The sequence below is a fragment of the Mastomys coucha genome, unplaced genomic scaffold, assembly GCF_008632895.1.
Source record: "Mastomys coucha isolate ucsf_1 unplaced genomic scaffold, UCSF_Mcou_1 pScaffold21, whole genome shotgun sequence".
NCBI classification, from domain to species: Eukaryota; Metazoa; Chordata; class Mammalia; order Rodentia; family Muridae; genus Mastomys; species Mastomys coucha.
The window spans coordinates 116,970,692-116,982,605 of NW_022196904.1; the positions used below are offsets into that span (position 1 = coordinate 116,970,692).

At 48.6% G+C, this 11,914-nt stretch overlaps 2 protein-coding genes across 2 annotated transcripts in view; both read left to right on the forward strand.

Moving 5' to 3' along the window:
• The first annotated feature begins 1,981 nt into the window (after positions 1 to 1,981).
• Bckdk (branched chain keto acid dehydrogenase kinase) lies at positions 1,982 to 7,198 on the forward strand. Its single transcript, XM_031388451.1, has 12 exons — positions 1,982 to 2,101; positions 2,691 to 3,061; positions 3,179 to 3,247; positions 3,323 to 3,433; positions 3,694 to 3,741; positions 3,818 to 3,937; positions 4,017 to 4,115; positions 4,293 to 4,366; positions 5,829 to 5,957; positions 6,038 to 6,127; positions 6,499 to 6,657; positions 6,747 to 7,198. Exons 2-12 carry the CDS (start codon positions 2,867 to 2,869, stop codon positions 6,889 to 6,891), a joined length of 1,239 nt encoding a protein of 412 aa, XP_031244311.1. The 5' UTR covers positions 1,982 to 2,101; positions 2,691 to 2,866; the 3' UTR covers positions 6,892 to 7,198.
• Positions 7,199 to 11,381: 4,183 nt separating this feature from the next.
• The window catches only part of Kat8 (lysine acetyltransferase 8), an 11,884-nt gene continuing 11,351 nt past the window's right edge, over positions 11,382 to 11,914 (forward strand). The window contains exon 1 of the mRNA XM_031388452.1: positions 11,382 to 11,653. Coding sequence (XP_031244312.1) covers positions 11,443 to 11,653 — 211 coding nt within the window. The 5' untranslated portion in view covers positions 11,382 to 11,442. The remainder of the gene's footprint in view (positions 11,654 to 11,914) is intronic.

Genomic DNA, 11,914 nt, shown 5'->3' on the forward strand with positions numbered 1-11,914 from the left:
TGTGTGTGGTAAGGGGGTATGATCCAATTTGAGGAGGAATCAAGTAGGAGATGGAGAGTCTGGAAGCCTGGGAAGGTGTCTGTGCAGTCAGGCCAGTCAACTACAGGAGGAATTCCACCCCCAAGACAGGACATTTTCAAAGGAAACCCCTGCTTTTTTTTTTAACACTTTATTTTTTTTAAAGATTTTTTTAAAAATTTATTTCATTTATTTTATGTGTATGAGTATACTGTAGCTATACAGATGGCCGTGAGTCATCATGTGTATGGCTGCTGGGAATTGAACTCAGGACCTCTGCCGCGATCTTTCACCCTGCTTGCTCCAGTGTAATTCACTGTAGTTGTCTTCAGACGCACCAGAAGAGGGCATCAGATCTCATTAGGGATGGTTGTGAGCCACCATGTGGTCGCTGGGATTTGAACTCAGGACCTCTGGAAGAGCAGTCAGTGCTCTCACCCACTGAGCCATCTCATCAGCCCAACACTTTATTTTTAAATATTAAGAAATCACTACACCGGGCGGTGGTGGTACATGCCTTTAATCCCAGCACTTGGGAGGCATAGGAGGTGGATTTCTTGAGTTCTAGGCCAGCCTGGTCTACAGAGTGAGTTCCAGGGCAGCCAGGGCTACACAGAGAAACCCTGTCTCAAAAAAACAAAAACAAAAACAAAAACAAAACCAACCAACCAAACAAACAAAAAAGAAATCACTACATGGGTGTTGGAGAAATGACTCAGCAGTTAAGAGCACTGACTGCTCTTCTGAAGGTACTGAGTTCAATTCCCAGCAACCACATGGTGGCTCATGATCATCTATAATGAGATCTAATGTCCTCTTCTGGTATGTCTGAAGATAGGAACAGTGTACTCACATAAAATAAATAAGTAAATAAATAAATTAAATCTTTTTTAAAAAATATATTAAAAAGAGAAGAAAAGAAATCACTACATACACTCTGGAAAATCTCCTCTGATTATCTTTCTTCTTAATTGTTGTCTTAGTCAGCTTTTCTATTCCTGCACAAACATCATGACCAAAAAGCAAGTTGGGGAGGAAAGGGTTTATTCAGCTTACACTTCCATGTTGCTGTTCATCACCAAAGAAAGTCAGGACTGGAACTCAAGCAGGTCAGGAAGCAGGAGCTGATGCAGAGGCCATGGAGGGATGTTACTTACTGGCTTGCTTCCCCATGGCTTGCTCAGCTTGCTTTCTTATAGAACCCAAGACTACCAGCCCAGGGATGGCACCACCCACAAGGGTCTGGGTCCTCCCCCGTTGATCACTAATTGAGAAAATGTCTTACAGCTGGGTCTCATGGAGGCATTTCCTCACCTGAAGTTCCTTTCTCCCTGATAACTCCAGCTTGTGTCAAGTTGACACAAAACCAGCCAGTACAATTGTCTCCTCTCTTCTTTTTGCTATCTGGTCCATCTTCCCAATCACTAGAGCCAGAGGGGTCTAAGGCGAAGAGCATAATTAAAACCTACAGTGAACTCACATGTGGTGGCACCTGCCAGTAAACTGAGGCTGAAGTAAGAAGGATCAGACTGCTATGCTGAAGCCAGAGAGTTCTAGGGCCAGTCTGTCTACAATAGTGAGACGCACTTATCTGAGATTGGTCTCAAAACACCAATCAAAACCATACCAAGGGCTGGAGAGATGGCTCAGTGGTTAAGAGCACTAACTGCTCTTCCAGAGGTCCTGAGTTCAAATCCCAGCAACCACATAGTGGCTCACAACCATCTGTAATGGGATCCGATGCCTTCTTCTGGTGTGTCTGAAGACAGCTACAGTGTACTCACATAAAAATAAACAAAAAACCAAACACCAACTAGGGCTACACAGAGAAACCCTGTCTCGAAAAAAAAAAAGGCAGAAGAAACAAGCAGGGTCTATTTTGTACACATTTAAAGATTTTTGGTGCAGGAGGGCAGGAGCCTACTCGAGTTCTTGTGGTCAAACTACAACTCCCAGGAGGCACTGGGCACACACAGCCCGCGCGATGTTACAGCCGGGGAGGGCGAAGGCGGGCTCCGCTAGCCGGGCGAGTCGACTGCTCCCGGGGTTCCGCTCGGACCCGGGCCCAGCGTCTTGCCTCGCGGTAAGTGGAATAACTCACTGTAGCTCACACAGACCCCCTCCGGCGGACGCTCAGCAGCATAGGTCCTCAGCGTCCACCTCTGACGGCAGTGCGCATGGGCCGGGGCTGGCATCTACCATATGGGGGGACCCTGGCCAGACTAAGTGACCCTGCAGAGAGGGGAGCTCCAGTGGAGAACTCTGGGACCGCAGTTTTGCTGCATGAACCCTGTTCTCCCGTGCGCTATTCTTGTTGCAGGGACGCAGGCCAGTCTTCAAAGTCTCAGGTCCTCTAACGCCGAGTAGGGATCAGATCCAGCCCCTGAATGGGGGTGTCCAGAACCCGAGGAAGCTGGGAAGAGGTTTTATGGGTAGAATAAACTGGAGATTGCTCCACCCGCTTCCTTGAGTACACACAAGCCTTTAGGCTGTTCTACATAGAAGAGTAGAACACCTGGAATGTGTTGTCCAACCTCAACCTGATTGTATCTCAGGAGATGGTGGTTGTAAGGGCTGGACAAGATTGTCCGGATCTACTGGTGCGCACTTGGAGAAATAGTGCAAACCATCTGGATTCGGATCCTTACGACCTCCTTCCACCACTCCAATAGATGGAAGCTGCTGTGGCGGCGCCGAGCATGTCAGCATCCTCGAGGGAACCACATCCCTGAAATCCGGAGAAAACCCTGTCCACTCACTTTCTCTTTACTCCCACTTTGGGGTCACCATTGCCTGTCGGGTGCTTAGTTCTATAGTGTCACTCTAGTTCAACAAAGGAAACAGGACAATGATACTGACTTCAGTGCTGGGCGGTGGCCCTCGGAGCGGGTCTTCACTTTGGCCCCTTTTGGGGTCTTCACTGTCACTCCGTGCTCGCTCAACGTCAGCCACCGATACACACCATGTAGAGCTGGCCAGGGAACGCTCCAAGACTGTCACCTCCTTTTACAACCAGTCAGCCATTGATGTGGCAGCAGAGAAGGTAGGCGGGGTGACTCGCAGAAGTCGATTTGGAATAAGTCTTATGGAAAAGGGCTGAGCTAATATGGGGTGGCTGGGTCTTGAATGTCTGGGACTCAAAGTGTATCTTCCCTTTTAGCCCTCAGTCCGCCTCACTCCCACCATGATGCTCTATTCTGGTCGCTCACAGGATGGCAGCCACCTTCTGGTAAGGCTCTCTCTTTCCTTCTCTGTTCCAGGGATTTTAGCCAGCTGCTTAGGCCCTTTCCTCCTTTTGTTACAGAAAAGTGGCCGCTACTTGCAACAAGAGTTACCAGTGAGGATCGCCCACCGCATCAAGGGCTTCCGTAGCCTTCCTTTCATTATTGGTTGCAACCCCACCATACTGCATGTGGTAAGGTGGAGGGGACCTTCAGTCAGTGTGCACACTGCCCACAAGGCAAATGGGGGAGGGAGCCCAGGCCTGCCAAAAGGTTTCAGGTCTGGATAGGACCAAGCCTCAGAACATCAGAGGGCAAGACTACATATTCATGAGAGCTGGAAGGGTCAATTGGGGCTTGGAGCTTACTGAGTTGAGCATTGATCCCTATGGGTACTGTTTTCTACTCAAGTGTTTGTGGCAGCCCTGTGAATTCCCATACTTACTCCATACAGCACGAGCTATACATCCGGGCCTTCCAGAAGCTGACAGACTTCCCTCCGGTGAGGCTGGGCTGAGTCGGGTAAGGGGCCAAGGTCAGGACTGGACTACCCGTGCTCATAACTCTGTGACCTGCAGATCAAGGACCAGGCAGATGAGGCCCAGTACTGCCAGCTGGTGAGACAGCTGCTGGATGACCACAAGGATGTGGTGACCCTGTTAGCTGAGGGTCTTCGTGAGAGCCGGAAACACATCCAGGTCAGAGACGACAGAGAATGGGCCTGGCAAAGGAGGAGGGTTGCGAAGGGGACAGGTTTCTGAGACGCGCTCTTTATAGGATGAAAAGCTGGTCCGGTACTTCTTGGATAAAACACTGACGTCAAGACTTGGGATCCGAATGCTGGCTACTCACCACTTGGCACTACATGAAGACAAGGTGGAGCCGAGACCCAAGACTGATCTGAGAATGTTTAATGGGGAAAGGCGCCTGAACCACGGCCCCTTGGGGCTGGGGACGGGCTTTGGGGCTGCTCTGGCATTCCAGAAATTGTGGGATTTGGCAGCTGAAGTTGGGTGGAAGTGTTGCTAGCTCTGACCTTCTCTTTCCTGCCAGCCTGATTTTGTTGGCATCATCTGCACTCGTCTGTCGCCTAAGAAGATTATCGAGAAGTGGGTGGATTTTGCCAGGTGAGACTAAAACGTTGGGGGCATGGCTCGGGCAGGGCAGGCCTCAGTCTGAGTCCTTGCATAGTCTGGGACAGGGTTTCTTCTTTATTTTGATTTTCTTTCAAAATTAAATTATCTCTATGTGTGTCTGCACCATTTGTGTGCAGAGGCACAGAGGAAATAAGAGGATGTCGACAATCGCCATGTGGGTGCCAGGAACCAAACCCAGGTCCTCTATAAGGGCAAGTGCTCTTCACTACTGAGCCATCTCTCCAGCCAGTTTTGCTTTTTTTTTTTTTTAATTATATTTAACTATTTGTGTAGGGATATGTGCATGTGTGTGGGTGTGTTTCATAGCTTGATGGGTGTCACTTTTCTCCTTTCACCATGTGGGACCAGGGGTTGTCAGGCTTGGAAGCAAGCGCCTTCATTCATTAAACCATTTCTTTACTTTTCTTTTTTGAGATCAGTCTCACTTTGTAGGCTTGACTAGCCTAGAACTCACTCTGTAGACCAGGCTGGCTTCAAACTCACTTGCTTTTGCCTCCCCAAGTGCTGGGATTAAAAATGTGTTACCATGCCTGGCCAAAGCGCCATTTCAATGGACCCTGATTTACTTACTTGCTTGCTTATTTATTTTTTTTAAGGCAAGATTTCACTTTTTTTTTTTAAGATTTATTTATTTATTATATGTAAGTACACTGTAGCTGTCTTCAGATGCACCAGATGAGGGTGTCAGATCTCATCACGGGTGGTTGTGAGCCACCATGTGGTTGCTGGGATTTGAACTCATGACCTTCCGAAGAGCAGTTGGTGCTCTTCCCCACTGAGCCATCTCACCAGCCCGCAAGATTTCACTTTATAGGCGAGGCTGGTCTGGGACTTAGAATTCTCCTATCTCAGTCTTCTTAGTGCCGGGATTACAGATTTACTTGTTTTCTATGTACATGAGGGTTTGTCTGCATGTGTGTATGTGAACCATGTTTGTGCTTGGTGCCACAGGGGTGCCCCTAGAGCTGGAGTTATAGGCAGCTGTGAGTCCCCTGCAAGAACAAGTGCTCCTAACAACCAGGAACCATCTCTCCAGCCCCACTAGGCACATTTTTTTATTTTCCTAAAGGTTTATTTATTTTATGTATATGAGTCCACTGTTGCTGTCTTTAGACACACCAGAAGAGGGCATCAGATCCCGTTACAGATGGTTGTTGGGAACTGAACTCAGGACCTCTGGGAGAGCAGTCAGTGCTCTTAACCACTGAGCCATCTCTTCAGCCCTATTGACATCTTAAACTAGTGGAGGGCTCTTTTGTATTTTAGTCTGTTTAGAACAACCCTTGGCTTCTATTCATTTGACACCAGAAATGCCCTTCAGTGCAAAGAGCAAAAGTATATCCACGTGTTGCCTGATGCCCCTGGGAAGAAGAATTACTTTAAGTTAAGAACTGTCACTCTGGGGACACATACTGAACCCTTCTATCCACAGACGCCTGTGTGAACACAAGTATGGCAATGCCCCTCGAGTCCGCATCAACGGACACGTGGCTGCCCGCTTCCCCTTCATTCCCATGCCGCTGGACTATATCCTGCCTGAGCTGCTCAAGAACGCCATGAGGTGGGCTGGCTGGTTGTGCTGGGTGTGTGAGGAGGACTAACTAGGACACCACCACCTATTGTCCTTTCTCTCTTGAATAGAGCCACAATGGAGAGTCACCTAGACACTCCCTACAATGTACCAGATGTGGTCATCACCATCGCCAATAATGATATTGATCTCATCATCAGGTTTGCTCAAACAGAATTGGGCTGGGTTAGATGAAGATTCTGGGCACTATTTCTAATTTGCTATAGGACCTCAAACCAGAACCTACCCTGATCTGGGATGTGGACCTGGTCAGAAAAGATACTTGATCCTAAAATTGCCAGGAGCTGTGCATTATGGATTTGGGGCCAGCTGAGGGCCCTGCAGTTGGGGGATGGTGTTTGCTGAGTGTAAAAGTCAATGTCAGATTGTATGGGAAAGTAGAAAGCAGACACAGTGGCCCAGGCCACATTCCACCTTTAGAAAGAACAGGAATAGACCCAGCGCTGTCTGCTTAGGGGGCTAGTGAGACCAATCAGACCTGACCAAGTCCGTGTTCTCAACATCCTACCAGGATCTCAGACCGGGGTGGAGGAATCGCTCACAAGGACCTGGATCGGGTCATGGACTACCACTTCACCACAGCTGAGGCCAGCACCCAGGACCCCCGGATCAGCCCCCTCTTCGGCCACCTGGATATGCACAGTGGTGGCCAGTCAGGACCTATGCATGGGTAAGGCCCCACCTGCCCAATATGGGAGGGAAAGGGGTAGACCAGGACACTCAGGCCTCTGACACCCCTATCCTATCCACTGCTCCCAGCTTTGGCTTCGGGCTGCCCACGTCCAGGGCATATGCGGAGTATCTCGGTGGCTCCCTGCAGCTGCAGTCCCTGCAGGGCATTGGCACAGATGTCTACCTACGGCTCCGCCACATTGATGGCCGGGAGGAGAGCTTCAGAATATGACGGTGGATTTTGGCTGACTAGCCTGCCACACTCCTCGTAGGACCTACTGGGCCCGCAAGGGGGCCGCTGTGCTCCACACACTGCTGCTTCGTGGAGCTTAGGGCCTCAGACGGGTGGACTTAGATGGAGCTGGGCACCACTCCTCCTCAACAAGGCTCACTGCTTTCTGCCTCCCAGTCTTGGAGGGGATGAAGCAGGACCCTCTGAGGCCTCTAATGCCAGCTCTGCTGTGCTTACTCTTGAGGAGTCCTTATTTGACCTGCTGTTTATTAAAGTTTGCATTTTGAATGCCCTCTTGGGCCCCAAATGTTGGGAAGGCAGGCGAGCTTTTGTTTCTGCCCCACTTTGGGTTCCCTAGGCCTTGGGAGTTAACCTGGTCACATCCAGTCTCTGGCTGTCCTGGCACTGTGGCAGAAGTGACTCCAAGGTTCTCGCCTATTTGACTTGGCAAGAGCGGGAGTGACTTTGGCAACTTCTGCTCATTGAACAAATCTTTCTGGGCCCCAGACGATATTAGAGGCCCCAAAAGACTTAGCTTCAGGCCTGACTCTTCCCTTCCTGGCAGTCACGGGTTTTAGAGGTAAAGGTCACTAGACTGGGCAGTCTTTAAGCCACCTGATTCCTGAGCTTGCATGAGGTTAAAAATACTGGCTGCCCACTGTGGCTACAAAAAGAAATGCCTGAGGTTATGCAGAGACCTGAGTACCTCAGACAGATACAGAGAAATTTTCTTAGGGAGGACCAGGGATTTGAGCAGAACTGTGTAGAACAGAACTTCAGATGAACTTTGAACTGAACCCTCCCCACTGTGTAGGATCTATGGGCTTGCTTGGTGGGACTGGATAGAAGAATCAGATCTTTTTGTTTGCGTTTTATTTATTTATTTTATTATGTAGTCTTTGAGTTGGGTCTTGTGTAGCCCAGGCTAGCTTCACACTTACTGTCAGTCAAGGATGACCTTTGAAATTCTGATCATCGTCATGTCCCATGTCACACCAGTCTTTATGCTGAGATAAGGTTAGAACCCAGAGCTTCTTGCATGCTACACAAGCACTCTTCAAGTGAGCCATATCCCAGCCTTTTCTTCAGACGATTTCTCTGCATAGCCTTAGCTGGCTTGAAACTTGACTTCTGGACCAGGCTTGCCTTGAACTTGCTGTGCTCCCTCCTGCCTCTGCCTCCTAAGTGCTGAGATAGACCTAGCTCTTGATTTCATGACTGATCCCTGTCACTTCTCTTCTTGAGGCAGGTGTGGGTCAATACCATCTCTTGCCTCTCATGGATAGAACTGTGGGATTGAGGGAAACAGAAAATTGTATCTGGGGGCCAAATGGAAGGTGGTGGGAAACTACAGTGCCTTAAGACGCTGAGAATCCTGCTGTCTGTCAGAGAGGTGGGGAACAGTCAGAGCGCGGTGTGAGGAGTACGGGCTTTTTCTTGGAGGCAGGGCTCTGTGGATGGGTTTTAAGATAGGAAAGAATGGTTCAGGTTGGGTACTCTAGAAGCCGATCCTGGGAAGGATTTGTACCCAAATAATGTGTTAAAGTGGAACCAGGGCTTAGGGTACTGCAATGCTCAGTTTCATATTGTGTGTGCCTGTGTGTGTGTATGTGCCTGTGTACATGTACTTCCAAAAGGGAGTAGGAGAAGCATGAAAGGAAAGGGGAGAGGTCTAGGAAATGACCATAATGAGAAGTCCAGAACTAGTACATTGTCCCTCAGGTACACATAAGAATGGAGCTCCATGGTAATTAATTCCCTCACTTGACAATCCCCATTTCAGGACGTGGGGATGGGAGAGTATTTACATCCCTACACTGAAAATTTTAGCCTTTCCAGGTAGAATCAAATATGATACACAATTGTGGTCCTTGTACTAGGGGTGCTTACACAGGAGTATCATGAGTTCTAGGCCAACCTGGGCCGCTTGGCAGAACCCCGTCTCAACAGGCAGCTGTCAAGAAGGGCCTCATGTTCTAGTCTTTGAAAGTACCTATAGGTGAACCACACAGAGAAACGACACAGATATAGCATCCGAAGCAACAAAAAGGATCCAGACCTAGTGAGATGGCTCAGTAAGTAAAAGCACTTTTCACTAAGTTGTGCCCTTAGAGGTCGTCATAGGAGAGAACTGAGTGGGTCCTGCCAAGTCCTCTAACCTGCACACATGTACGTCCATACTCATAAACACAATAGTAGTAAGTGGTGGGGGTCTGAGTTCAGCCCCCACAGAGTTCTAGGAAAAACGGTTGGATTTACATGTTAATCATGACTGACACTGGCATGGAGGCAGCATGGTATGTCTATTTACTATGCCTAGGCTAGTCCTTACCTAGGAAGGACATCATCTGTAAGTAAAGATGTCGGGTGAAGTGTCAAGTGAGGTAGGAGAAGCCTGGGCAAAAGCAATAACAATCCTGAAAAGGGTTGGAGTGGGAGATGTCCTTTGGTTGTATCTTCTCATTCTTAGGATGCCAGACACCTGGTATTATCCTGCCCTGAACTTCTGTACTGCCCAACAGCAAAGTAACCGGTTTTTCCCAGTGCCTTCTCTCTTCTTTCTGTATGTGTGTCTCCCTGTGGGTTTGTGCTCACTGCTGCAGGTGCCTGTGGAGTCCTGAGGAGTTCAGGATCCCCTGGAGCAGGAGTTACAGGCAGCAGAAAGCTGCTTGATGTGGAAGTAGAACTGAGATCCTCTACAAGAGCAGTGCACGCTGAGTCACCTAGCCAGCTTCTCCCCAGTGCCGCACATTGAAGGGTTTATTCTATTCCCAATGTCATCTCACATAGGTATACAATGGTCAGATATTTCTGAGTTCCAACCTCAAGCTTGCCTCTCTCTTAAGAACTGTTATGAACACGGATAACCAAATTATGAATCAAAGAACTTTCAGAGAATGTCTAAATGAGACGTTTACCCAGTTCCTAGTCCGACTCACACTACGTTATGTGCTACTGTAAAAGTTAACAGTACATGCTGGGTGTGCAAACATGTGGCAGGAGCCAGTCAGTCTAAACAATAGGGGGTGAGAAAAGGAACTTTATCCCATTAAGCCAGCTAATGAGGAACTGGCTGCCAGGCATTATCATCCCTAAAAAAGCCATCTTGCTGGCAAGTTAATTTAATGGCAGCTTGTATAAGGTGATCAAAGATTGGTGGCCATTGTCTTAGGGGTGCATACCGATTCCTAATCACTACTATTTCTCAATTCTACAAAGCTCAAGCACAAAGTTCTTACACTAAAAATGCTTATTCTTTTCATCAATTAGTTTGTCTATGATGCAGTTCCTAAAGTATTATGCACTGGGCAGGCTATTAAAGGTGTTAGGTGCCCCAACACAGTAATGAAGGAAAACACATCTTACCTGATGGTGGGGGGTGGGGAGTAGAAAGGCGGAGTTAAACAGCGCGTCCCTCCAATTCATCTATCCATAAGTTTACCTTGAATGCTGTTATATAGCTTATATAAATCTATGACTTAATCATATGTATATATGGTTTAACCTTTACTGAGTCTCAGAGAATTGGTATACTATAATCAGAGAAGGGTCACTAAAGATTCTCCAGGCACTGCCAAGATAGCTCTTCATTGTATCCCTGCTCAAACCCTTCTTTGCTGGAGATGTTCAGTGGTACTGCCTGGCAGTAATGAAGCTTCGGGTACAATTCCTAGCAGCGCATAAACCTGGTGTGGTGACAGCCTAACCTCAACATTTGGAAGGTGGAGGTTGGACAGCCACTCAAGGTTCTCCCTGACCACACTCGGCTTTAAGTTCGCAGGGGCTACAAGAAATTCTTGTGGTGTTTTTTTTTTTTTTTTTTGGTTTTTCGAGACAGGGTTTCTCTGGATAGCCTCGAACTCAGAAATCTGCCTGCCTCTGCCTCCCAAGTGCTGGGATTAAAGTCGTGCGCCACCACCGCCCGGTCTAGAAATTCTTAAAGAGAAAAAAAGTTTATTTTGAAGGTAGTTTATTTGGCACACCCTGTTCTTTCCCTGTCTCAACTGGGTTTTGGCCCTCGAGCATCCCATAAAACTTGAGACTATGATAGAGTACAACTGCAATCCCCAGAAAACTGCCGCACATTCAATGAGTTTCAGGCTACCCACTGAGGAAAGCCTTTTTCAAAAAAACAGGAAAGGAAGTACATAGTGGTGCTCGCCTTTAGTCCCAGCATTTAGGAACCTAAGGTGGAAGGAGCTAGGTCAGCAAGTACGTCAATTCGACAAAAATCGGATTGAGGCGGGGTCTGGCGGGGCATGTCTTTTAAATACCAGAACTCAAAAGGCAGAGGCAGGTGGATCTAGAGGCCAGGATGGTCTACATAGCTCCAAGTCAGTTAGGACTGTATAATTAGACCTTGTCTCAAGAAAAAAAAAGGAAAAAAAATCGGGTAAGGCCAATTTCTAGTAACAACAGTCCCACAGAGTACGCACCACAAAACAAAACCTTGCCACGTCACAGTCTCCCCACCTCCAGCACTCAGGCTATGCCCGCCCCCACGATCCGGAAGTAAAAGCGCCTCTCTGGATAATCACTTCCGGCACTGCAATGGCGGCACAGGGAGCAACAGCCGCAGTTGCTGCAACAACTTCAGGAACTGTAGGGGAGGGAGAGCCCGGTCCGGGGGAAAATGTAGCAGTCGAGGGGCCTGCCCGGTCCCCGGGAAGGGTCTCCCCGCCGACTCCGGCGCGTGGTGAGCCAGAAGTCACCGTGGAGATCGGAGAAACGTACCTGTGCCGGCGGCCGGACAGCACCTGGCGTGAGGGCGGGGTCCAGGGCCTAGAGGCGGGGCTTAGGGATGGGGCAGGGCCTAGGAATGGCGCTCCATGGGGCGGAGTTTTGGGAGTCTTGGGACAAGGGTGGTGACTCAGGTAAGAAGGCGGGAGGGATGTCGGGAGCTGAGAAACCCGCTTTGTAAGGGGAGGCTGGAGTCAGAGATCATGCTTATTGTCGCCTGTAAAGCCACCAGTAAGGTGAATACAGTGTTGGCTTATGAACATTCACTCTGGTCTGATTTCAG